Genomic DNA, 27,570 nt, shown 5'->3' with positions numbered 1-27,570 from the left:
TTGTTTGGATCCCCTCAGATTTTTCCTTTTCTGTCATGTTTTTGTCTCATTTCTTCCCCCTCTATCTCGCTCTCTCCCTTTCTCTCCACTTCCAAACTAAAGTAACACTTCACTTTATCACAATTTACTTTTTCTCCTCTTGGTTAAAATTATTATTATTATTGGTATTGATATTGCAGACACACAGTTGTCGTGCGTTTGTGTATAAACTTTTCATTTCAATGTTGCCTTTTTGTTTCTTTTCACTCTTGTTAGAAAATAAAAGTTTAGAATTGTTTTAGGAATCTTTTGACTCCTGTCCTTTTTCCCATCTGAATTTCTTTGTGGTTTGACAGAATAGTGAAGTTTGTGGTGCTGAATCGATCAGTACACTCCTTGTGTTGTGAACGTAAACCACAGGTGTAGTTGTTCCTGAGCTTCAGCAACTCCCTTGGGACAGTTTTGAGCATGGTGGTGTATGACCGAAAATATGGGAACAATACAAAGGACGAAATCACTTCCACAAATTATATAGAAAAGGCTTTTATTGTAAAACGTTTATGGACCAGACATCACGGTATACTGAACAAACAGCCACATTGTTTTCTAGTCTAAGAATTCAACAAATTAAGAACATGTCACATCCACAATTTCACACTAACTTTTTGTCACGTTTTTTAGAAGTATATGTTACTTTTTAACATTTATAGTCAACATGCAAGTAATCAAATGTCAAAGAACCACTTTCACCTCCTCAGATTGTGCTGTCATACTGTAAGTAACTCCACTGCAGAATACGATCGTACCAGCCATCAGAAGACACGTTCAAGAAGATTTCCTCAGCTCTCAACCACCAGAGATATAGTTGTCATGTTTCCTGTGCTGTGGGATTTGGTGTGCTCCCCCCCCCCCACTGTGCTTCTCAATGTATTCATATTAAAATGTGCTCATCAGATCTTACCACAATGTCCACGTTTCATTCATTAGTCAGTCATTTTGTCCTTTACTTTATTCTCGTTGGCCAATGTGCTTTGTATACTCTGTTAAATGCCATACACAAGCTTATTAGTTGGCGTTCGAGGCACTGTCCTTATAAGAATGGTATAGCTACAGATAGTTTATTTCACCAGCACTTTCTTTTCACTTCTGTTGTCTTGTCTACCTGCTTATGTTTATAATTCTTTCAGGCAGAAATGACAGCTTGCAGTATGGGTTACCAGTAATTATATTCTCTTCTACACTGCGCCATTCTCTCCCCTCTCTTTTCCTTCATCACAGCTGTTGGTAACTAAGGAGAAGGTTGTACAGACTCTTATCACCCAATCTCTCTCCAATATGCAATGGCAGATCAGTCTGGTTGGTTTCTTTCCCTTTCCAAAGTAACCCACTTCCTCCGGACCATTTATTTCAATCACTCCTACACTTCCTCTCGATCTCACTTTGTTGGTCACCCTCTCTTTTCTTTCTCGGTCTTCCACCCTCTCCATTAGACAGTGGTGACTGACAGCAGAGGGTTGTAGACCTTCTTGCCGTCAGGGGACCTGGTTCCGTGAGCCAGTAGTTCCTGGATGGTGATCCAGTTGTCCAGGATCCTACGGCTTCGTTTCTTCTGGCTCCTCCTGTGGCTCAGCTCCAAGATGGTAGTGGGCTCCTGTCCCTGCGGAGCCCCCTGTTGTCCACCGCCACTGGACTCCCTATCCCTCTCCCTCAGGCAGTCCAGCCTGCTCTGCATCATAAACTCCCTGCGTCTGCGCTGTTCCCGGGCCCTGAGAAGCTGCTGCTTCCTTTCCTCCTTGGACCAATAGCGGCCCATCTTCATCTCGCTGACGGCGTCGTCGTCCGTGGTCATGCCGCTGCGCTCCTCCCGGATCTTAATGGCCCGGGCCTTCAGGAGGCGGTCCCTAACGGGCCGCTTGGCAACATAGCGAGATCCGTCGCTGCGTACTTTGACCTTCCACTCCATACGCGGCGAGGCCAGCGGAGGCAGGGGAGGGGGGATGGGTAAGGATGGCATGGACACAGGGCCCTGGGGGATGTCCTTGCATGTGCTCCCCAGGCTCATGGGACTCTCGCTGCCATCCCTGGGTCTCTCCAGGCCCTCGGATGTGGAGGGGGACCTCAGCTGCATGCAGCTCTGGTAGCGCAGGGGGATTCTGGAGCCAGAGTGGCGGCGGGACAGATAAGGACTGTTCTCAGCGCTACGCCCTTCCCTCCCCTCCATTGTCCCATTGGTTTTGGGGCATCTCACCCCTCCGTCTGACCCCCTCCTTGCCCCCCCGTCACGGGACAAGGATCTGAACTTGGCCCCTCTCGGGCTAGAGGTCTTGACTTCCGCTCCCCTTCTGTGTGAGCTAGGGGAGTAGGGCTGGTTCAGGTTAGCCTGCCCCCTCTCACTCCTGCCTCCCTTCTCCCTGTGCCGGCTGGGGGTCCGCGACGGCAAAGAGGTAGAGTCTCCCCCCTCCAAGCTGCTGTGGCCATGTGCAGAGGGGGAGGGGTACTGTTCGCTGACGAGAGGGGTGCTCCTGCAGCTCTCCCCTCCTGTGTTGTAGGCGCTGGTGCTGTCCTTGTCGGAGCGCTCCCTCTCAGGGAGCTCATTAATGTCTGACAGCTCATGGTGACAGGACTCCTCGCTAACCAAAGGAGCCACCCGCCCCGCCCCGGCCCCACTCTCCTCCTCCAGGGGCCATGCCTTCAGACAGCGCTCCCGGAGCTGCTGCATCTTCTGGGCCCTCAGGATGTTACGACACTTGAACTCCAGGTGGCGTAGCTCCTCTTCCACGAGGGCCATCTCATGCTGCATCAGGCTCTCATTCCTGTTCACATCCAAAGGAACCCCCCCATCGCCCCCCTGTCCCACATGCTCCCCCAGCAGCAGAAGAGCATTGCTGTTCTTCTCATAATAACACTTGATCTCCAAGAGCTCCCTGTACCTCTCACACTCTTCTTCTGTCAGACCCGGCATCATCATCATCACTGGGTCAGCTGCATAGACCCTCTCCCCTGCCAGGTCACCACCTCCCCCCCCACCCAGACAGTCCAGACCCAGTAGAGAGTCCGTGCTGAAGTGGAACTCTGTGGAGTGGCCATGTAGAAGGGGTGGGGTGTCCCTGTCCCCCTGGCCAGAGTGGAACCTGCGCATGCTGCCGGGGGTGTTGGTGGCGTTGGTGGTGGGGGCGCTGGTCTGGTCGTCTCCTAGTAGGTCGTGTTCTGAGGACTCCTCATTGCGGGTACTCTCGTCTGTACGACCCACCCCGCTGTCCAGCTCCTGGCTGTTACTCAGCAACGTGTGGAGCAGGCCTGGAGAGTCACGGTGACCTCGCCCGCGGACCACCACCACACCGCCCCCACCCACGAGCCCTGGTCCTTCGCCCAGCATGGAGGCCCTGTTCCTCAGCTGATGGGGGCTGGGCAGGTGGACAGGGTTATCCAGAACCTCCAGGTCCAGTTCATCTGGGTCGAGCTGGTTGTCATTCTAAGTTGGAGAATGTGTTTCACGGATTGTGTTTATTTTGTTCGATTGCCGTTGTGGTTTCGTTATTGAGTTGAAGGTGTCATTGAGGCGGGAAAAGGGCAAAGGAGAAAGGAAAAGAAAGATTGAAATGATATGTTAGATTGAACAGTTTCTTGTACTCTTGGGAACCTCATACAACATGTTACAGAGGTATGTCTGTTAGCGTTTATCTCAGTCACTAGATGGCAGTAGGAGCCAAGGTAATGTGATATCATTACCATTTTAAAGGCATTTTTACTGAGGGGTATTTTCCACTGAGCTGTCCGGATGAAAAGAAGGAAAATTGGACCCAAAGTTAAATGTATGCACCTGCATGCACACCCACCCTCCCACCCAACTATATGCACGCATGCACACACCACCACCACTACTCTGTGGGGTGTTTTTACCACCAGTGAATAGTACAGGAGAATTACACATTTTTATGTATTGATCGCGTGTAGACACTTTACCAGGTGTTTAAAGACAATGTTACATACATGTAACATTGGGTTTTAAAGGGTTAATTGATTTGGTTTACACTTGAATTGTTTAACTGTATTCAGGTTAAAAGATATTATTATTCAAAAAACCCTTCATTTCCTTATTTCTCTGTCGCTCTCTCTTGCTCTTTCCCGACCGTTGAATAAATCCTTAATATCTGCTCATATATACAGTCCTTGGATGATCCCCATCTCTTCTCCTCTCTTCTCTCTGCGTTTTCAATGTGAGACTATACTTTATCGACAAATCTTATTATCATTGTTTTATTTTATGTAAGATTACATTTGTTGCCCTTTTTTAAAAACAATACTAAACATAGACAAACCATCAACAACATACAGACGCACACAAACATTCATAACATCACCCCTGCTCACACTCCTATCTCTCCCTGCCACTTGGCCTCAAACTGCACTATTTTGTTTCTCTCTGTCTCCCACACAGTTTCAACATGTAGATAATAAAGCATTAGGCCTTTCCATTGTGTTAACGATAGAGATTTGGTTGATTTCCATTTTTGAAGTATATGTTGTTTCAAGATGATCGACTAGAAAAGCATCTTCCAACCCATTGGGTATCTCACTGAAGCCTCATATGCCATGTCTTGGAATAGGTAGACAGACAGAGTAAAAGTGTATTTACATTGTAATACTTCTGACAGACAACTCCACCCACAACTCATGGGCTTCATTTGAGAATTCTGTCCCTTGTGTAATTCATTTGAAACATTAGTTTATTCTGAATTAAGCACGCATGTTCGTTACCTGTAGTTTCGTTAGTTAGAATATGTCCCAACATTACCTCCATCTCGTGTCAATATCAGTTCCTTTTCATTCTTGGTTCCAATAGTTTATATTTCTTTCTGGGAGATTGTCAGGTAGACAGGTAAGATAAACAAAACCTTGCAGAAGGCCTATCATATGAACAGCATTTCCTGACTCAAATAGGATCGCTCTGACACCCAAACGATTTCAAATAGAAATATCTTGATAGGAAACATCTAAGTTGCGTGTATTTGAAAATATCTACATTTTGTCCGTCCAAAATAGCTTTTTAATGATTTAATGGAAATGCATTGATCTCCTTTTACAAAGCCATTTATGGTTCTATGCCTTTAGTTTTCCATGTGGACCAATTTATCTGTGAATTCTGAAAAGCTGTCCATGGATTGTTGCATAGGGGTGTGTTTTCAGGGAGTGCTACTGGTTCTTGTAGAATACATTTCATTTTCTTCCATATTCGTATGGTGTTCCTAACCATGAAATTGTATTGTTATTCTAGCTGCAGTTTTAGTCTACCCTGCGTGTCACGTCTCTCTGCAGATTCGAGGGTGCCAGATGAATAAGGGGAATTTGAGGGTACTCGCAGTAGTGCCTTTGTCTGGGTAGCAGCCTACATTTAATGGCCCTCTCTTAAATCTACCCTCTAGCTCATTCTGGGCTGAATGTGGACTGCATTCTGATGTCAACACTCTGAGTGTGTCTCAGAGCACACACACATTTGTTTTGCATGGCTGTGTGTGAGAAGGTATATTGGCGTGTGTCTATGCCTCGTGCATCACTCTCAGCATAAAAAAATGGTAAACTATGCCGTTCCATCTGGAGGTGTGTGTGGTCAGTGACTACCCATTTGCTGGGTGTGTGTATATACATTATGGGATGTCCTGGGACTGTGTCCTTATGTCTGTTGAGCTGTGACCTTGAGGGAAACAAAGCAATGCCACATTGGCACGTACTGAAAACAACCAGGCTCTCCCTCTCCTCGCTAGCTATCGCTCCCGTCCAGCTCCATTTCTCCCTGTCTCCCTCTTACTTATCCCACGTCTCCTGTCTCCTTACATGGGTTAACAGGGTAGGGGGAGATTCATACCTCCAGTCTTATTTATTTTTTGCACAAATGGTGCGTCTCTAGTGTAGAGGTTTCTATATGTCATTTCTTATGTTATTTTTGCTAAGAAACTAGTTGACTTGAATTTTAATGAATTTTGGTGTGAAGAATGAAGCAACTTTGGTGGTTATATGGTATTTACTGTAGTGTAGTTATCATGGTCTTGGTTGGTTTGTTTATATGGTATTTACTGTAGTGTAGTCATCATGGTCTTGGTTGGTTTGTTTATATGGTATTTACTGTAGTGTAGTCATCATGGTCTTGGTTGGTTTGTTTATATGGTATTTACTGTAGTGTAGTTATCATGGTCTTGGTTGGTTTGTTTATATGGTATTTACTGTAGTGTAGTTATCATGGTCTTGGTTGGTTTGTTTATATGGTATTTACTGTAGTGTAGTCATCATGGTCTTGGTTGGTTTGTTTATATGGTATTTACTGTAGTGTAGTTATCATGGTCTTGGTTGGTTTATATGGTATTTACTGTAGTGTAGTCATCATGGTCTTGGTTGGTTTGTTTATATGGTATTTACTGTAGTGTAGTTATCATAGTCTTGGTTGGTTTATATGGTATTTACTGTAGTGTAGTTATCATGGTCTTGGTTGGTTTGTTTATATGGTATTTACTGTAGTGTAGTTATCATGGTCTTGGTTGGTTTGTTTATATGGTATTTACTGTAGTGTAGTTATCATGGTCTTGGTTGGTTTATATGGTATTTACTGTAGTGTAGTCATCATGGTCTTGGTTGGTTTGTTTATATGGTATTTACTGTAGTGTAGTTATCATGGTCTTGGTTGGTTTGTTTATATGGTATTTACTGTAGTGTAGTTATCATGGTCTTGGTTGGTTTGTTTATATGGTATTTACTGTAGTGTAGTTATCATGGTCTTGGTTGGTTTGTTTATATGGTATATCAGATAGTAAACCAGTTCAGAGGGTCTCTCACCTCTATTTCAGGCCGGGCCAGGAGCAGGGAGATGTTGGTGCTGTCCTCCTGGGTCAGAATGGCCACCGCCTCCTCTCTGTTCTGGATGTCCACCCCGTTTATCTGAGACACATCAGAAATGTTCTCGTCTGACCCTGCTTTCTGCCATAAAGGATAACCGAACGTTGTCTAACAACCCTACCTGTAATATTCTATCCCCCTCTCGGATACGGCCATCCATAGCAGCTATACTATTGGGGTTGACCTGGAGAGAGAGACAGAGGATTAGGTTATCTGGCAAACAGGCGATCAGAGCGAGTATAAGCCTCATCCTCACTCCCATCCTCCTCACCTCGCCCACATAGATCCCCAGGTCCTCCTCATCGTCTGTCCGGTAGCACACCGTTAACCCCAGTTTGTCCTGCTGACGAGACTTATAGAGCTCCACCTCCTATTGAAATGCGTGCCAGACAAAACACACAAGTTAAACACATGAACACAGGTAATGGAGATGGAGAGGGCATGAAGAATGGGATTGCTGTTGAATTACACGGTACGCAATTGGATTTGACAGGAAATTGTAGCCTCACCTCGTACTCCAACTCATCCTGCCTGAGATCCGCCTCATGCTGAGTGATGTCAAAGTAGTCATTGGGGTCATAATATTCAGGCTCTAAAAGGCTGAGAAGAAGACAGAGAATATGTCAGTGTATCAACATTTAAGCAGAGCCACAAACGGCAGAGCTTTCAAACATCTTATGGAAATTGAAAAGTAAATTGATTTCTCTCTCTCACACACACGCACACTCCACTCACAGCTCGTTGAGCAGGTTGGGTTCCAGGATGGGTGGTAGTGGAGGGGAGGGGGGGCGGGTGAGGGGGTGGGGCTCCACCTGGATGGTGGGTGGTCCTTCCCAGAGTCAACATGTGTTGGAAGCTGATGTCAGTCTGAGTGCCGCTGTCCACACAGTCAGTCAGCCCCCCTGGAACTGCTACTGTCCCGTCCAGCCCCGCTAGCCGCCCTGCGAGTCCCGCCCGCCGCCGGGCCCCCCCTCTTCAACACGTGAGACAGCAGGGGGTCTCGCACATCCAGGGTGGGGTCCCGTGAGAGACAGGACAGCTCCTTACCATTCACCTAGAGGAGGGGAGCAAGACCAGAGGTCAGATAGGAGAAGGTAGTGGAAAAGGAGAAGAAAGGAAGAGTAGGTGAGTGCTGTCTAGAACCCAAAACCGTTCCTAGGAATATCCCCATAGGAGAACCCTTTGAAGAACCCTTTTGGGTTCCATGTAAAACCCTTTACAAAGAGGGTTCTAGATGGAACCCAAAAGAGTACTACCTGGAACCAAAACGGGTTCTACCTGAAACCAAAAATGGTTATCCTATGGGGACAGCCAAAGCACCCTTTTGGAAGCCTTTTTTCTAAGTGTGGTGAAGAATGATTAAACACAAAGGAGTACCGGGGCACCTACAGAGGGAGACGTGGAGAAATTGAGAGAGAGTAACACAAAGATGGAAAATAAGCAGTTTACAGAGAGAAAGCAATGAGTGTGTGATGACAAAACAAGTGCACCAAACAGGAGTATAGATAGCAGACTTTGAGCCACACTAGCTGATCTGTCGCCAGACATACAGACAGACCAAGGTTAGCTCACTGCGTGTTAGACTGAGCCACAACACAAGGACTGAGGAGGAGAATACATGAACGCAACACACATACACACAGACAGGCCTAAGACACAGAACTAGGGTTAGACAGCAAACAGATAGCCATTGAAAATAAGAGAATAACACAGTACACCTCAACACATAGAGAAATGTGTAGGTTTAGTGTATGTTAATAATACACACATCACATGTAAGGTTACAAAGACACATCACAGTGCGTGGTACATTTCTCTCAACTTAAAAGGTTTTGATATCACACAGCGGGGAGAAGAAGAACGTTATACTGAGACCTTCAGTCGACCTTCTCCATCAAAAGGACACAGCGTGTTACTTATTTGACCCTTCTGTTGAGAGAGAGGGAGAGCAATGGAATCATTAGAGAAGAGAAGGCTTACGTTAATAGGGTAGGCTCTGAGGAAAAGGTGAAAGTGCAATGTTGTTGTAAGGAAATGGGTTATTACTGGTTCAGAGAAATGCTGCATGTTGGTAGACTAATCTCTGTATTAGTCCTAAATCCCTCTGCATGTGTCCAACCATGCTGTACATGATCCTCTCTAGCCTCATTTATACCTTGAGCTAGCATTTGTCCTTTGTCCTGATCTTGTCCACATTCTGATTCTTTTTTCATTCTCAGAAATATGTCTACACGTGGTATTAAAATTGTGACCACATTTCCTGTTCCCTCCCTGTATGCAAATGATTTACACCTGTCTGGAAATGTGGGCACAATCAGAATGTGGACAAGATCAGGACAAAGGATGCATTTCAGACCCAGTTATAAACTGGGCTTCTGTGAACCAACACAACTCAGTCACATAGAATACCTCTGTGTAAATCAATGTGTGCCAACCCAGCCTAATAGATAAACCCTCTCTAGTTTCCTATATCTACATGTCTGTGAAGCCAGTTTCATAGTGCTCTCGATCTCTCTCTCTCTGTATCTCCGTATCTCCATATCTATGATGTTTGCCCCCTGCCAGTTGCTACAGAGAGAGGCAGATAGAGGGGGCTTTATGGGTGTAGATCTGCTGGGGGAATCAGATTTAAATAGCTGGGATGTTGATTTGAAGGCGACTGAACTTTCTCCATGAGAGAAGCAGTGATCCTGGTAAACTGATGCAAGACCCCCCCCCCCCAACATTACGTTTGTTAAGAGGTGAAACATCAAACCACCATTTATACCCCTCTGACCAAATGGTAATGTGCTTTTTGGTGTGTATAGAACCTGCTGGTTGAAGTCATGAGCATATTGCACACAGCTGGGTGAATGTGCGTGAGGGTGTGTATAGAACCTGCTGGTTGAAGTCATGAGCATATTGCACACAGCTGGGTGAATGTGCGTGAGGGTGTGTATAGAACCTGCTGGTTGAAGTCATGAGCATATTGCACACAGCTGGGTGAATGTGCGTGAGGGTGTGTATAGAACCTGCTGGTTGAAGTCTTGAGCATATTGCACACAGCTGGGCGAATGAGCGTGAGGGTGTGTATAGAACCTGCTGGTTGAAGTCATGAGCATATTGCACACAGCTGGGCGAATGTGCGTGAGGGTGTGTATAGAACCTGCTGGTTGAAGTCTTGAGCATATTGCACACAGCTGGGCGAATGAGCGTGAGGGTGTGTATAGAACCTGCTGGTTGAAGTCATGAGCATATTGCACACAGCTGGGCGAATGTGCGTGAGGGTGTGTATAGAACCTGCTGGTTGAAGTCATTAGCATATTGCACACAGCTGGGTGAATGTGCGTGAGGGTGTGTATAGAACCTGCTGATTGAAGTCATGAGCATATTGCACACAGCTGGGCGAATGTGCGTGAGGGTGTGCGTGTGTGTGTCACAAGTGCGCCTCCATATGTTTTAATGGAGACCTGTAGACAGTATCGAGGTGCTCTGAGTGACAGAAGACAGACACCTAGGCATACAGACATTGTGTTAGTGCATTCATGGTCACACACCGACCTTGGCTGTCTGGGGATTTCCACATCTTTATACCTTGCTTCCATGCCTCCATCGTTCCCCTCTCTTTTTCTGTCCCCTTCAAATAATTGCAATTCAAATCGATGTTCCCCTGTGCAGTCAACCACATAAACGTTCTTGCCACATTCGCTCTCTATCCTTTTCCATTTGGTTCTGGCCCCCCATGCCTTTCTGCACCTCCTCTCTCCCTCCCCATGCCTTTCTGTACCTCCTCTCTCCCTCCCCATGCCTTTCTGCACCTCCTCTCTCCCTCTCCATGCCTTTCTGCACCTCCTCTCTCCATGCCTTTCTGTACCTCCTCTCTCCCTCCCCATGCCTTTCTGCACCTCCTCTCTCCCTCTCCATGCCTTTCTGTACCTCCTCTCTCCCTCCCCATGCCTTTCTGCACCTCCTATCTCCCTCCCCATGCCTTTCTGCACCTCCTCTCTCCCTCCCCATGCCTTTCTGCACCTCCTCTCTCCCTCCCCATGCCTTTCTGCACCTCCTCTCTCCCTCCCCATGCCTTTCTGCACCTCCTCTCTCCCTCGCCATGCCTTTCTGCACCTCCTCTCTCCATGCCTTTCTGTACCTCCTCTCTCCCTCTCCATGCCTTTCTGCACCTCCTCTCTCCCTCTCCATGCCTTTCTGCACCTCCTCTCTCCCTCCCCATGCCTTTCTGCACCTCTTCTCCCTCCCCATGCCTTTCTGCACCTCCTCTCTCCCTCTCCATGCCTTTCTGCACCTCCTCTCTCCCTCTCCATGCCTTTCTGCACCTCCTCTCTCCCTCTCCATGCATTTCTGCACATCCTCTTTCCCTCTCCATGCCTTTCTGTACCTCCTCTCTCCCTCCCCATGCCTTTCTGTACCTCCTCTCTCCCTCCCCATGCCTTTCTGCACCTCCTCTCTCCCTCCCCGTGCCTTTCTGTACCTCCTCTCTCCCTCTCCATGCCTTTCTGCACCTCCTCTCTCCCTCCCCATGCCTTTCTACACCTCCTCTCTCCCTCCCCATGCCTTTCTGCACCTCCTCTCTCCCTCTCCATGCCTTTCTGCACCTGCTCTCTCCATGCCTTTCTGCACCTCCTCTCTCCATGCCTTTCTGCAACTCCTCTCTCCCTCCCCATGCCTTTCTGCACCTCCTCTCTCCCTCCCCATGCCTTTCTGCACCTCCTCTCTCCATCTCCATGTCTTTCTGCACCTCCTCTCTCCCCCCCATGCCTTTCTGCACCTCCGCTCTCCCTCTCCATGCCTTTCTGCACCTCCTCTCTCCCTCCCCATGCCTTTCTGCACCTCCTCTCTCCCTCTCCATGCCTTTCTGCACCTCCTCTCTCCATGCCTTTCTGCACCTCCTCTCTCCATGCCTTTCTGCAACTCCTCTCTCCCTCCCCATGCCTTTCTGCACCTCCTCTCTCCCTCCCCATGCCTTTCTGCACCTCCTCTCTCCCTCCCCATGCCATTCTGCACCTCCTCTCTCCCTCCCCATGCCTTTCTGCACCTCCTCTCTCCCTCTCCATGCCTTTCTGCACCTCCTCTCTCCATGCCTTTCTGCACCTCCTCTCTCCATGCCTTTCTGCAACTCCTCTCTCCCTCCCCATGCCTTTCTGCACCTCCTCTCTCCCTCCCCATGCCTTTCTGCACCTCCTCTCTCCATCTCCATGCCTTTCTGCACCTCCTCTCTCCCTCTCCATGTCTTTCTGCACCTCCGCTCTCCCTCTCCATGCCTTTCTGCACCTCCTCTCTCCCTCCCCATGCCTTTCTGCACCTCCTCTCTCCCTCCCCATGCCTTTCTGCACCTCCTCTCTCCCTCTCCATGCCTTTCTGCACCTCCTCTCTCCATGCCTTTCTGCACCTCCCCTCTCCATGCCTTTCTGCAACTCCTCTCTCCCTCCCCATGCCTTTCTGCACCTCCTCTCTCCCTCCCCATGCCTTTCTGCACCTCCTCTCTCCCTCTCCATTCCTTTCAGCCCCTCCTCTCTCCCCCCCATGCCTTTCTGCACCTCCGCTCTCCCTCTCCATGCCTTTCTGCACCTCCTCTCTCCCTCCCCATGCCTTTCTGCACCTCCTCTCTCCCTCTCCATGCCTTTCTGCACCTCCTCTCTCCCTCTCCATGCCCTTCTGCACCTCCTTTCTCCCTCTCCATGCCTTTTTGCACCTCCTCTCTCCCTCTCCATGCCTTTCTGCACCTCCTCTCTCCATGCCTTTCTGCACCTCCTCTCTCCCTCTCCATGCCTTTCTGCACCTCCTCTCTACCTCTCCATGCCTCTGCACCTCCTCTCTCCATGCCTTTTTGCACCTCCTCTCTCCCTCTCCATGCCTTTCTGCACCTCCTCTCTCCCTCTCCATGCCTTTCTGCACCTCCTCTCTCCCTCTCCATGCCTTTTTGCACCTCCTCTCTCCCTCTCCATGCCTTTCTGCACCTCCTCTCTCCATGCCTTTCTGTACCTCCTCTCTCCCTCTCCATGCCTTTCTGCACCTCCTCTCTCCCTCTCCATGCCTTTCTGTACCTCCTCTCTCCCTCTCCATGCCTTTCTGCACCTCCTCTCACCATGCCTTTCTGCACCTCCTCTCTCCCTCTCCATGCCTTTCTGCACCTCCGCTCTCCCTCTCCATGCCTTTCTGCACCTCCTCTCTCCCTCCCCATGCCTTTCTGCACCTCCTCTCTCCCTCTCCATGCCTTTCTGCACCTCCTCTCTCCCTCCCCATGCCTTTCTGCACCTCTTCTCCCTCCCCATGCCTTTCTGCACCTCCTCTCTCCCTCTCCATGCCTTTCTGCACCTCCTCTCTCCCTCTCCATGCCTTTCTGCACCTCCTCTCTCCCTCCCCATGACTTTCTGCATCTCCTCCCTCTCTCCATGTCTTTCTGTACCTCCTCTCTCCTTCTCCATGCATTTCTGCACCTCCTCTTTCCCTCTCCATGCCTTTCTGTACCTCCTCTCTCCCTCCCCATGCCTTTCTGTACCTCCTCTCTCCCTCCCCATGCCTTTCTGTACCTCCTCTCTCCCTCCCCATGCCTTTCTGTACCTCCTCTCTCCCTCCCCATGCCTTTCTGCACCTCCTCTTTCCCTCCCCATGCCTTTCTGTACCTCCTGTCTCCCTCTCCATGCCTTTCTGCACCTCCTCTCTCCCTCCCCATGCCTTTCTGCACCTCCTCTCTCCCTCTCCATGCCTTTCTGCACCTCCTCTCTCCCTCCCCGGCCTTTCTGCACCTCCTCTCTCCCTCTCCATGCCTTTCTGCACCTCCTCTCTCCATGCCTTTCTGCACCTCCTCTCTCCATGCCTTTCTGCAACTCCTCTCTCCCTCCCCATGCCTTTCTGCACCTCCTCTCTCCCTCCCCATGCCTTTCTGCACCTCCTCTCTCCCTCTCCATGCCTTTCTGCACCTCCTCTCCCCCCCATGCCTTTCTGCACCTCCGCTCTCCCCCTCCATGCCTTTCTGCACCTCCTCTCTCCCTCCCCATGCCTTTCTGCACCTCCTCTCTCCCTCTCCATGCCTTTCTGCACCTCCTCTCTCACTCTCCATGCCTTTCTGCATCTCCTCTCTCCCTCTCCATGCCTTTCTGCATACCTCCTCTCACCATGCCTTTCTGCACCTCCGCTCTCCCCCTCCATGCCTTTCTGCACCTCCTCTCTCCCTCCCCATGCCTTTCTGCACCTCCTCTCTCCCTCTCCATGCCTTTCTGCACCTCCTCTCTCACTCTCCATGCCTTTCTGCATCTCCTCTCTCCCTCTCCATGCCTTTCTGCACCTCCTCTCTCACTCTCCATGCCTTTCTGCATCTCCTCTCTCCCTCTCCATGCCTTTCTGCATACCTCCTCTCACCATGCCTTTCTGCACCTCCGCTCTCCATGCCTTTCTGCACCTCCGCTCTCCATGCCTTTCTGTACCTCCTCTCTCCCTCCCCATGCCTTTCTGTACCTCCTCTCTCCCTCCCCATGCCTTTCTGCACCTCCTCTTTCCCTCCCCATGCCTTTCTGTACCTCCTGTCTCCCTCTCCATGCCTTTCTGCACCTCCTCTCTCCCTCCCCATGCCTTTCTGCACCTCCTCTCTCCCTCTCCATGCCTTTCTGCACCTCCTCTCTCCCTCCCCCGGCCTTTCTGCACCTCCTCTCTCCCTCTCCATGCCTTTCTGCACCTCCTCTCTCCATGCCTTTCTGCACCTCCTCTCTCCATGCCTTTCTGCAACTCCTCTCTCCCTCCCCATGCCTTTCTGCACCTCCTCTCTCCCTCCCCATGCCTTTCTGCACCTCCTCTCTCCCTCTCCATGCCTTTCTGCACCTCCTCTCCCCCCATGCCTTTCTGCACCTCCGCTCTCCCCCTCCATGCCTTTCTGCACCTCCTCTCTCCCTCCCCATGCCTTTCTGCACCTCCTCTCTCCCTCTCCATGCCTTTCTGCACCTCCTCTCTCACTCTCCATGCCTTTCTGCATCTCCTCTCTCCCTCTCCATGCCTTTCTGCACCTCCTCTCTCACTCTCCATGCCTTTCTGCATCTCCTCTCTCCCTCTCCATGCCTTTCTGCATACCTCCTCTCACCATGCCTTTCTGCACCTCCGCTCTCCATGCCTTTCTGCACCTCCGCTCTCCATGCCTTTCTGCACCTCCTCTCGCCCTCTCCATGCCTTTCTGCACCTCCTCTCTCCCTCCCCATGCCTTTCTGCACCTCCTCTCTCCCTCTCCATGCCTTTCTGCACCTCCTCTCTCCCTCCCCATGCCTTTCTGCACCTCCTCTCTCCCTCTCCATGCCTTTCTGCACCTCCTCTCTCCATGCCTTTCTGCACCTCCTCTCTCCATTCCTTTCTGTACCTCCTCTCTCCCTCTCCATGCCTTTATGCACCTCCTCTCTCCCTCTCCAAGCCTTTCTGCACCTCCTCTCTCCCTCTCAATGCCTTTCTGCTCACACCTCTTTCCAAACCCCACTCCCCTGCCATTGTCTCCCTCTTCCTCTTTCCCTTCTGTCGCTCTTTGCCTCTCTCACTCTCTCTCTTTACCCCCCATCTCTCTCTATATCACTCACTCACTATATCGCTCTCTCCTCATGCTGCCTCAGCACTCTTCTTTCTCCAGCCCCTCCCTAGAGGATACAAAACATGCTCTTATATCTGTGCTGTTTCCTTCCCTTGCCCGTTTGTCCTTCCTATACTAATGACCATCCATACATCTCTGTCGCTCTCACCCTCTTAATGAGTTCTTTCACTTGAAGACAAACTAAGAAACCTCATTTCTTTGCATGGCATCTTCCGCCACGCCAAATGGAGTTAACAGTGTGAAGCCTGACTGTAATTGTTTTATTTACCAAGTCTAATGAAATTGTCCCTTTACAAAAGCTTGTCCTGCAACTGGTATTCTTTTCCTCTCTCTTCTTTTGTCTACACATGACGGGAACCAGGTGAGATGGAGCATTTGAGACAGTGAGTTGTTTTTCTCCTGTAACACCATCATTAGGACCAATGAGGGATAGGGTATATAGAAGACCAGCCCTTTGGCCATTGCTGACAGTCTGAGAATACAGAGAGAGGATGGAGGGGGACGCCCGCTGCATTCATTATCAATGAGAGGCAGTGAGATTGCTTTGAGGATGGCTTCGTACAGGTTCACGGTTGTTGTGCATTAGATTGGAAGGATAACTCATCTTGACGTGTTGCGCAATGCATTATACATCCACTGGTCCATTATGTCAGCTGATTTCATGACCTAAAACCTCTGACCTTTGCAGTGTCTCATATTATCCAATGACAGTCGAGACGAATTGCCAATGAGAGCGAGCGAGCAGGGTGTGTATTGCTCATTCTTCCACTAAAGTTCTATTAAATAACAGGCGTGAATTGAGACCGAGTTCCGTGCCGTTACATATTCCTGTTATTGTCTACGTTATTCGGAGTAGCACAGCAGGGGGGTGGTTGGGAGAGGCTGTGGAACGAGTGGTGGGGGTGAAAGAGAGAGGGGCGATGAAAGAGAAGCAGGTAGTTCAAAGGGATGAGAGGAAAAGCGAGGGAGAGGCGCTGATGGAGAGCAGCACCGGGGGAAGGGGAGGTAAAATGATGACGGGGGGTGAAGAAAGAGGAGTGAAATACAGCACAAAGGAAGAGGGAAGGAGCTTTCGAGGTCTCGTAGATTGTAAGTTTATAATACAAGTTGACTCATTTTGGGTGTGACTGTCTCATGGCTCCATGCTCGTTGGTGAAATAAATAGTGGAAACACACAGAGGAACCTCCAGGGACATGTAGAGGCTTAATGACGCTTTATCTCCTAACTTTTAGCTGCAGTTTGATGGAATATCTACAGTACACCAGACTCTGGGAGAGGGAAAGACCGAGAATGGGTGGTGTACTGTACATCCACCCAAACATATGAGCAGTAAAGGAGGATTTGGCAAATGTATCGACTCAAACTCTATACTGACTCGTATTCTTCCCTGTGAATAATTTAGCTTATCACTCAAACAATTTGCATAAAAATGAATAATAAACAATCCAAATGGTTTCCCTCCTTCCTTTGTAACGGCTGTGTGCTGACCGTGCCCTGCTGCCCTTCACATATTCAATTCTACTTGTTGGGTAATTGATTTTTCTCATCTCTCATGCTTTGAAGGGTCTAGTCCCCTCTTCACAAAATCAATTATATCTGGAGACATGCTCAGTGCCGTCTGGTTCTAACCCCAGCTGTTTGATATCACAGGGGGACATTTACACAGGCCAGTGGGAAGTGGTTGAGCTCAGACATAGACAAAGATGAGCTGCTATTGACTTGGGGACTACTCAAACATACAGGGAAATTTGGAAATTAATAAACTAACAAGCATATTTGGGGTTAATAGATTGACGCCATTGTCAATAGAGCTATCAATAACTACAGTCAGATCAGATACTCGATAGGAGAACCCTTTTTGGTTCCAGGCAGAACCCTTTTGGGTTCCATGTAGAACCCTCTGTAGAAAGAGCTCTACAGAGAATCGAAAGGGTTCTACCTGGAACCAGAAAGTGTTCTTCAAATGGTTCTCAAAAGGGCCGAAGAACCGTTAATAGATAGCGTAGGCTAGAGTGTAAGCAGATTTGTTTTTCTTGTATTTTTTAAAACTTATTTTGGAGCTGTATGTATTTGTTATTGTCTAAGAAAGTGGTCATGTATTTCCACACACACACGACCAGAAATACAACACCTAAACCCCCTCTCCTCCCTTTATGACCTCCAACCTAATCACATACACACACACACACACACACACACACACTTAATCATACAAATACAAATTTACCAGAGAGAGGTGTTCCCAAGGGAAAAGATACAGGCACCATGATAAAGAGGCAGATGAGTTGAATAAAAGAAGCCTGCTTTGAGGTGAGTACCAAGCCAATTAGTGAGAGTCAACAGATATTTCCATTGACAGATCATTCTCTACGGAAGGCCCGTAGACCGTGAACCCTCACTGAAAAAGTGTGTGACTGTCTGAATGTGACTGTCTTTTCGCTTAGTTTTTCAGAGCAAGAGAGTGATGGAAGACAGGAGACAGAAGGTGGAGGCGGAATCTCTGTGGGTGTGACTGTGGGGAGCCGTTTAGATATTTGTAGCCAGAGAGGAAGTCAATCAATACACAGATGCTGAGGAAGAGAAGACGAGGAGAAAAGGGGCAGATGGGATTCGATCTAAGACAGGTGAAGGAGACAATGAGAGAGGCAGATATTGGTTTGGATACAGAAACATTATGTCTGAGGGCAAAGTCAATCTCAATGTCAGGTTGTCATATCACAGCACTCATCATTGGGATATGTCTATATAATTAAATTGGTGCTTTTATGTGCATTGATATGAGTGAGTGAGTGAGTGAGTGAGTGAGTGAGTGAGTGAGTGAGTGAGTGAGTGAGTGAGTGAGTGAGTGTGTGTATGTGCGTGTCATCTGTGTATGTTTGTCTTTGTCTGTGTACTCTATACACATGTTAGTAGGTTATCTAGGTGACCTGTACTCCACACACAGAGACGCTTACAAAGCTCTCCCTCGCCCTCCATTTGGTCAATCTGACCACAACTCTATCCTCCGGATTCCTGCTAACAAGCAAAAATTAAAGCAGGAAGCACCAGTGACTCAGTCTATAAAATAAGTGGTCAGATGAAGCAGATGCTAAACTACAGAACTGTTTTTCTATCACAGACTGGAACATGTTCTGGGATTCTTCCGATGACATTGAGGAATACACCACATCAGTCACTGGCTTTATCAATAAGTGCATTGAGGACGTCATCCCCACAGTGACTGTACGTACATACACCAACCAGAAGCCATGGATTACAGGCAACATTCACACTGAGCTAAAGGGTAGAGCTGCCGCTTTCAAGGTGCGGGACTCTAACCCGGAAGCTTACAAGAAATCCCGCTATGCCCTGCGACGAACCATCAAACAGGCAAAGCGTCAATAAAGGACTAAGATCGAATCATACTATACCGGCTCCGACGCTCGTCGGATGTGGAAGGGCTTGCAAACTAATACAGACTACAAAGGGAAGAACAGCCGAGAGCTGCCCAGTGACACGAGCCTACCAGACGAGCTAAATCACTTCTATGCTCGCTTCGAGGCAAGCAACACTGAGGTATGCATGAGAGCATCAGCTGTTTCGGACGACTGTGTGATCACGTTCTCCGTAGCCGACGTGAGTAAGACCTTTAAACAGGTCAACATTCACAAGGCTGCGGGGCCAGACGGATTACCAGGATGTGTGCTCCGGGCATGTGCTGACCAACTGGCAGGTGTCTTCACTGACATTTTCAACATGTCCCTGATTGAGTCTGTAATACCAACATGTTTCAAGCAGACCACCATAGTCCGTGTGCCCAAGAACACAAAGGCAACCTACCTAAGTGACTACAGACCCGTAGCACTCACGTCCGTAGCCATGAAGTGCTTTGAAAGTTACCTGGACTATTTGCATTGTGTGCCCCCCCCCCAACCCCTCTTTTACGCTGCTGCTATGTACATACTACCTAAATTGGCCTGACCAACCGGTGCTCCCGCACATTGGCTACCCGGACTATCTGCATTGTGTCCCACCATCCGCCAACCCCTCTTTTTATGCTTCTGCTACTCTCTGTTCATCATATATGCATAGTCACTTTAACCATACCCACATGTACATACTACCTCATTAAGCCTGGCTAACCGGTGTCTGTATATAGCCTTGCTACTCTTTTTTCAAATGTATTTTTACTGTTGTTTTATGTCTTTACTTACCTACACACACACACACACACACACATACCTTTTTTTCACACCATTGGTTAGAGCCTGTAAGTAAAGCATTTCACTGTAAGGTGAAACACACCTGTTGTATTCGGCGCACGTGACAAATAATCTTTGATTTGATTTATCAATGAGTGGCCATGCGTTTGCACAGTGTGTATGTCAGAACTTTTCAGTACGAAAAAGGCACATTAGGCTTGTTTAATGACTTCAGTTGCCGTGGCAACGGCCTCACATTGCAACCCATTCTACAGAGAGAGGGAGAGAGAGACTGGAGGCGGTAGAGACTGAGGGGCGGAGGGGGAGACTGAAGAGGGGTGGGTGGTGCAGCACAAAATGGATACTGTGCTCACTGTGTGGTGTAGATACATGAATGTTCTGGTTAGTTTGCTATGCATTACCCATAAACTCAACTAATGCTTATTGTAAATACATAGACTCATGTAGGCTGTAGACACTGATATAGGAGGTGACCTTCACCACTTTCACCTGGGGAGTGACAGGAGGCAGAATGTAAAATATGGGTGTGTACATTAATACGTTCCTCTGGGCTTGTAGATTGTATTCAGGCAGACAGAACTAGCCTTTCAGTTGAACGTTATGTTTGCGTTATATCAAGAGTCTAAATTTGAATGTGTAATTACACGTTTGTGAACAGCCCAGAACTGAGCACCAAAACCTCAAACATGCAGTGTTTTAGAAAGCAATGTAATTATGCAAATGCATTTGTGCAATGTGATGTTTTTTATTGTCTTCCATGATGACACATTTTAATTGTTGGTATTTTATTTGGCATCGTGGAGTTTTAAAACCAATCAACCTTCTGTCCTGTTAGAAATTCTGTATTTACAACGTTGCCTAGAGTTCTTTCCATTGAATAAATGTAATTAAAATGATAATACAAAGTGCATATTTAATGTCACGTTCAGAAGCTTCATCTTCTGCAATCAAACCGTCAGTGTATTCTGTCTGGAATGCTGATGGTCTGTCAAAATGCCTGCCTGCTCCTCTTGGCACACCCTTTGCCATCTGGCCTTCCCAAGTTGGGAACACCGATCACCCTATATTTCTGCCAATAGAAGGGGTGTCGGTGTCTCAGTTCTGTGTCTCCTATGTCTATCTCTAACCTCTGGTCTTTGTAAGAATTGGGTACACGCTTAGCAAAAATAAAAAGGTGCTATCTAGAACCTAAAAGGGTTCTTCGGCTGTCCCCACTGGAGAACCCTTTTTGCTTCCCGTTAGAACCTTTTTTGGTTTCAAGTAGGGTTCTAGATAGAGTTCTACCAGGAACCAAAAAGGGTTCTACCTGGAACCAAAAAGGTCTATGGGGACATCCAAAGAACCCTCTTTTATTAGAATGTACAGACTGATTGGACCACAGAGCAAACAGACACGCTCCTTGCTACATCACCCAGATGGGACAGAGAACAGCTCTCTGCTGCTACGGCAGAGGAATCAGTGATAAACCACCAGTCTTACTACCTACCACTCCCTGTCTGGATCTCACACAGGGGACTCAGTCTGCCAGTCTGTGGATTTTGTTGTCTGTAAAAGCGGAGCACATTTTTGTATTACTTGAGCTCGCTTCCCTGGGCATACCTTTATGCACAGCTTATTACACAATTGTCTGAATGCTTGATCAGTGAAGTGATATAATCTTCCACTTTACCTAAACACTGACCCCACGTGTGGTCTCTGTCATCATGGCTGACCTCTGTATTGGGGTCACTGAATTTACTGCCATTCTCCCTTACATGCTCCAGACTACACACACACACACAGACACAGACACGAGGGATCAGCAAAGTCACACAAGCCTCTACCTATTCATCTCAGCTCTGTGAAGCGTTCAAATCAATTACTCCTGTCACCTGAGGGCAATCAACAGAAACAAAGTCCTCTCCTCCCTCCCCCTTTATTTTTTCATCTTGTCCTCTCCTTTCTTTGACTCATTACTCTACCACTGGCAGTGCTCATGCTATCCCCCTCCCTCCCTCCCCTGTTCGCTGCTTTGGCTTTGCCTTGGGCCCCATGTGCAGTTCTGATGACCGGTACAGACTCACATGTCCGGACTATTTGTCAAAGAAACATAAAAATAGAACACATACAGTATATATCACTATGCATTTGACAGATAATGTTGTGATTCTGCTGATACAAGAGAATATGGATATGGAAGCTGATTCCTGGGTATTATATTTTTATGTTTCATTTTTATGGTCTCACAGGCATTACCGCTAATCAAAACCAGCCCTTAAAGTTGATTGACAAGCCTGCACATCACACGGTGACGTCATTTAGAATATTAAACATCTCGCTAGAGACCATTTCTTGCAGTGGCTGCAGCTCATGCTGCGTTCAAAGTCTCTGACTTCCAACTTCAGTGCGTTTAAGACAACTGGGAACTTGGGGGAAAAACAAGTTCCGATTGGGATTTATTTTTTGAATGGTTGTCCAACTCGGAATTCCAAGTTGGAAACTCGGGCATCTTTCTAGAGCACAGTCTAAGCTTCTTCTTTTTTTTTGCGATCGAAGGGCTTAGACCTACCAGGGTTAAACCTAAGTAGGCTTTGGAACGCACTCCATTTAATATGATATGTTATAAATGGAATAATGGTGTGGTTACCGAACACAACAACTAAAGTAGGGAGGATGGGTGGGGGATACCGTGACAGTCTAGCAATCCAAAGGTTATGTGTTCGAGTCGGTGACAACTGTAGCAATTTAACTAACCCTTCCCATAACCCTTTTCCTAACCTTAACCTAATTCTCCTAATCTTCTACGTAAATGATCCTAACCTTTGTCGTTGGTTCTCCTAACCTGCAACGTCAATTCTCCTAACTTTTGTCATTGTGACACAACAAGCAGCATGGTCTCAGAGCAAGACGTATAATACTAATACTATACGTCTTTGAAGACGTATGAAACCTCCAATTCGTAAAATATTGTACAACCGCTATTCCATTTGTAACATACATAACATATCATACTAAATGGAGGGATACCAATTTACATCCCAAATGTAAATGAAAATGTCCAAGAGGCCAGCTTGGCAAAACCCACATAAGACTGCACACCTAGATGTGCTTGCACATGTACAATCTCTCAGTTGCTAAATGCTGCTGTTGCTTAGGCTGTAACCGTGGCAACCCTTCAGCGCAACCCCTTGACAATAACTATTTTGGCGTTGAGCTAAAACCAAAGCATCTTACACTATTCCCAGTGAAAAATCTGGCCCCTCAGTGTCTCCCTCTCAGATGTAATTGGGCTCTACAGGGCTTTTCACAATAATTACAATAATTATAACAGAGTATGATAATAGTTATGGTTATTAAAATGACATGATTGCTGCAACTGCGAGAGAGTGGTTGTGGTTGCACAAGTACAAGTAAAAATTGATTACTGATCTTATTCTATTCTAGCCTATGCCTTATTTAATCATGTAAACTCATGTGTTTAATGAATCATGAATCCTTGGTAAATAATATAAGAATGAATATGCCTGCATTATGAATTTTGTCACAATAATGATCATATTCTGTAGACTGATGATCTGTTATTTTTCTCATATGTTTTGTTCCTCCAAAAATCTGTCATCATTATGGCTGTTGTAATTACATTGTTCATAATCATTTCACTGTGAGCCCCTCTGTAAAAGCACTGCTTGTTCATGTGGATGGAGTGTTAAAGTCATCGTTGTGAACATGATCTGTCAGTTGGTCGTGATGGATGATGGACTGACAACGCAAACTGAAACCAGACCTCAGGCAGACAGCCACTGTACCAGAGAGGTGTCAATATGGAGATGCTGTGTCAGTGTCAAGACAGCAAGAGAGGAGGAGAGAGGAGGAGAGAGGAGGAGAGAGGAGGAGAGAGGATGAGGGAGGAGGAGAGAGGATGAGAGAGGATGAGAGAGGATGAGAGAGGAGGAGAGAGGATGAGAGAGGAGGAGAGAGGATGAGAGAGGAGGAGAGAGGAGGAGAGAGGATGAGAGAGGAGGAGAGAGGATGAGAGAGGAGGAGAGAGGATGAGAGAGGAGGAGAGAGGATGAGAGAGGATGAGAGAGGAGGAGAGAGGGGGAGAGAGGATGAGAGAGGAGGAGAGGATGAGAGAGGAGGAGAGAGGAGGAGAGAGGATGAGAGAGGATGAGAGAGGAGGAGAGAGGGGGAGAGAGGATGAGAGAGGTTGAGAGAGGATGAGAGAGGAGGAGAGAGGATGAGAGAGGATGAGAGAGGAGGAGAGAGGAGGAGAGAGGATGAAGAGAGGAGGAGAGAGGATGAGAGAGGAGGAGAGAGGAGGAGAGAGGATGAGAGAGGAGGAGAGAGGAGGAGAGAGGAGGAGAGAGGATGAGAGAGGAGGAGAGAGGATGAGAGAGGAGGAGAGAGGATGAGAGAGGAGGAGAGAGGATGAGAGAAGAGGAGAATGGATGAGGGAGGAGGAGAGAGGATGAGAGAGGATGAGAGCGGAGGAGAGAGGAGGAGAGAGGAGGAGAGAGGATGAGGGAGGAGGAGAGAGGAGGAGAGAGGATGAGAGAGGAGGAGAGAGGATGAGAGAGGAGGAGAGAGGAGGAGAGAGGAGGAGAGAGGATGAGAGAGGAGGAGAGAGGATGAGACAGGATGAGAGAGGAGGAGAGAGGATGAGAGAGGAGGAGAGAGGATGAGAGAGGAGGAGAGAGGATGAGACAGGATGAGAGAGGAGGAGGGAGGATGAGAGAGGAGGAGAGAGGAGGAGAGAGGATGAGAGAGGAGGAGAGAGGATGAGACAGGATGAGAGAGGAGAAGAGAGGATGAGAGAGGAGGGTTAATAGAGTTGGTACTACTGTAAGCTATATGGAAGAGAGAGCGAGAGAGCGAGAGAGAATCACTCACCTGGAACATGACCCTGTACTGTTCCTCAGGCTTCTGAACCACACACATGTTGCACCCCATGGTGACCTGGACTCAGGCCGGGTGGGGCCAAACCAGTCCAGGAGGTCAGTACCTAAAAATGCCCCTCTTTCCCTTTGGGTGTGGCAGCCAGAGAGAGCTTCCCACCGACCTACAGGTGTCGACCACCCTTATACTAGGGCACTGTGGATTATGAATCGCAGAGGTTCTCTGTCCCCAAAAACAGTCTGTGTCCCTGTCCCTGTGTCCTGTTCCTCTCTTCTTTTTAGTCAGATTTCAAGTTCTACCATCCTGTAGTGATCCATACATTTACAAAAAGGTTTTGAATGTCTTCCCGTCTGTTTCTGTCCCCATCACAGAGTACAACAATCTCTGTTTGTCTTCATAAGCGTGGAGTGGTTAGGTTCAGGTTAGGTTTTGCATGACTCCATCGTGGTCTTTGGATTGGTCAGAAGGAGTAGAAAGGGGAGTGAGGAATGACTAAGGTGACCAGGGAGCTGCTGACGGGTTGGAAAGAACGACTGACAGATGATCTCCGCTATTGTGTTGTAATGTATCTAAGACAGTCTATCATGACTATATAATGATGATTCAATAACCTAATAACCACTTCTCATTTCTGTGGAACAGTCTCACCATGTGAACTGTCTCTCTGAACTAGCTGAGGTTTTTCCCAGTGGAACTCGAAGTAAACTCACCCATGTTTTTCCCATGGTCCCAGCACTCTATCAAAGAAACACGTTCAGAGTTTCAGATGCAAACAGGCACCGATATCAAAGAACCTTTCACCTTCTTTTTCCCTTCCCACCTTCTTTGCTTTCCAGGTTTAGAAGGATTGCTTCAGTCTTTTCCCAGGTTCCGCTCCTCTTTTGCTCTGGTACTTTCACCTCTTCAGGGTAAATGGACTCGTCAGAACCTTTTCATTGGTGCTTATGATCGTTGACATTTCCTGGTTTGCCTCCATTGAAACTGACGAAGAGGAGAGAGAAAGAACCTACCCACTGAACCATCTAGCCTACGGCCTGAAGCTCAGGCCCTGGTCGTCGGGCTAAGATAAGCGGTGTGTATCGGGTACGCGAAACCCAATAACACACCCACTTGCACAAGCATCACAGTGAGGGAACAACACACCAGGAAGTCGCTGTTGTCCAAACTACACCTCTTTGCCTGATGGTCTGTATCTGTCAGAATAACAACTGCTAAGGACCACTTTCAGGATGAAGCTGTTTCAGTGAACACGTCCGCATACAAAATATATGTCATTTAAAAATGTGGAGTATTTGAGGGAAATAGGTTACAGTTGTCGGCTGAAGGGTGTTTGAGACAGACTGGTTGGTTCAGCTAGGTGTTTTGTCAGGTTTCCAGCCAGCAATTTTGATGTTATGGTTCATTTATTAACTAATCGAAAGTGTTTCCAATCCACTGGAATACTGGAGGCTACTGCTCCAGGGTGTCACTGAAGAGAAGATTAGAATTCAATTACAGGCCTGTTAGGCAGAGAACAGGAACCATCCTACCTGGTCATGTTTTAAAATCAATATCACATGCACTACGGGATTCAATTGGATGTTGTGTTTGCAGGACTATTATTGGAAGATTCAGGACTCATTACCATCAAGACCACCAATGATAAGCCATGTGTAAAATACTGTGCTTTTTATTTGAAAGATTGAGGTTTAGCTATCTCTCTTTTCCTTTTCATTGAAATGTGTTAATTGATAGTCGTTCACTTTGTCTCTTCTCCTCTCATGTGTATCTCTCATTCAACCCGTGCTTCCACTGTTAAAGTGGGAGAAATCAGTGTATTGACTTAAACCCTGCACTCGTTCTTTAATTACCCTCTGTCTTTCTCTCTCCATCTCTAACATAATCCATGCTCAAGTAGAAAGGTACCACATTATACTGTACCCTCGTAACCATTTCTCCATGAGTGCGTATCTCTCCCGGTCCTCTCCCCTCTCTGTCTGTCTCATCACCTGGGTTAAACCTTTATGTCTTATCTGCACCTCCTCCAGGAGACCCTGCAGTCTGATCACCGTTCAACACAGTGCGCTTTGAAAAGTAAACCTCTGTCCAGCCACCCTTCTGGCAGCGACAAGGCGTTAGCTTCTGTAATCCTTCCTCAAAGCCTCGCTGACTGCACCTGTAATCTCTCCAGACACTCAGTGTAATCCTTAACACTGACAATATATAACCAACTCCAATATAAAAGACCCACACACACACACACACGGAGAGAGACACGCACACACGCTTGAAAAACCCCTCCCAGTCTGCTAGGCTAGGCAGTAAGCACTAGAGAGATGCCATTAGCCAGTCTAGTTGTAGAACTGTGGCAGACAGTCACAGCAGGTGCTGAAAGCCAAACAGGCGTGTCAAATGTCCCGACGGTTCCTGCTCTCTCTCCATCTCCAGCTCCACATAGAGCCTACCATCGCATGAGGATGCGAATTCTAATCTTACCTGGCTACTACTGTAAAAGCTCCAGTTTGAAAGCCAGAGCCTGCCATGTGAATGATCTGAGTCAACAGGTATGGACTCACACAGGATGCAACAGACTCAGGGAGGATAGAAAGAGAGGATACGCAAATTGTAAGGATGAGGACGGATACGAGAGTATGCCCTCTTCCAGATTACTGCAATAATCACTTCTGTCCCTCTGTGTCCTCACAGACCAAAACAAAGCTCAATCTAGAGCTCCGGAAAAAGAAAGTTCATCCATCTTGTGCTGCAGGGAGGAAAGAGCATAAATTCATGAATGTGAGGCAGCAGCTCCGTAGTAATCCACCTTTTGTCTGTTGGCCATTCTTTTAAAAACCCACAATTAGGAACAAAAGCGTTAAGAGGATTCCATCCAGGTGGTGAGTAGTGTCAGAGTGTGAAGCGTCTCTCTCAGGTTCAACATAAATCACCATCAGCGGACTCTACAAGATGATACAAATCACTGACGGCTGATTGGAGGATACTCTTGGCTCCTTTCCTCAGGCGAGACGATAAATGCGCTCCCCCACTGCAGCGGGGAACACAAAGGCGGTTCTGCTGCACCATCAAGCCTGCTG

At 47.7% G+C, this 27,570-nt stretch overlaps 2 protein-coding genes across 2 annotated transcripts; both read right to left on the bottom strand.

The window, feature by feature from the left end:
* Nucleotides 1-506: 506 nt before the first annotated feature.
* LOC124046876 (PDZ domain-containing protein 4-like) lies at nucleotides 507-7,691 on the bottom strand (the record flags this gene model as incomplete). The annotated part of the gene is made up of 6 exons (XM_046367659.1): nucleotides 507-3,451; nucleotides 6,805-6,906; nucleotides 6,986-7,048; nucleotides 7,136-7,234; nucleotides 7,374-7,464; nucleotides 7,600-7,691. Coding segments are annotated over 6 exons (2,433 nt in total), but the record flags the coding sequence as incomplete, so codon positions are not given.
* Nucleotides 7,615-27,570, bottom strand: LOC124045925 (PDZ domain-containing protein 4-like). The gene is made up of 3 exons (XM_046365740.1): nucleotides 24,494-27,570; nucleotides 8,740-8,793; nucleotides 7,615-7,918 (listed from the first exon to the last, which is right to left on the bottom strand). The coding sequence occupies exons 1-3, from the start codon at nucleotides 24,551-24,553 to the stop codon at nucleotides 7,754-7,756; spliced, it is 279 nt and encodes a 92-aa protein (XP_046221696.1). The 5' UTR covers nucleotides 24,554-27,570; the 3' UTR covers nucleotides 7,615-7,753.

The sequence above is a fragment of the Oncorhynchus gorbuscha genome, linkage group LG10 (genome assembly GCF_021184085.1).
Source record: "Oncorhynchus gorbuscha isolate QuinsamMale2020 ecotype Even-year linkage group LG10, OgorEven_v1.0, whole genome shotgun sequence".
Taxonomy (NCBI): Eukaryota; Metazoa; Chordata; class Actinopteri; order Salmoniformes; family Salmonidae; genus Oncorhynchus; species Oncorhynchus gorbuscha.
The sequence above is the reverse complement of the archived record's forward strand: the minus strand, read 5'-3'. Positions and strand labels throughout refer to the sequence as shown.

Excerpts from the sequence above, each read along its gene's own strand:
- LOC124045925 (XM_046365740.1), bottom strand. The coding sequence starts at position 24,553 with ATGGGGTGCAACATGTGTGTGGTTCAGAAGCCTGAGGAACAGTACAGG. Across the intron at positions 8,794-24,493 it reads AGTACAGGGTCATGTTCCAG|AAGGGTCAAATAAGTAACAC; the intron begins GTGAGTGATTCT and ends CTCTCTCAACAG. Across the intron at positions 7,919-8,739 it reads ATGGAGAAGGTCGACTGAAG|GTGAATGGTAAGGAGCTGTC; the intron begins GTCTCAGTATAA and ends CCCCTCCTCTAG.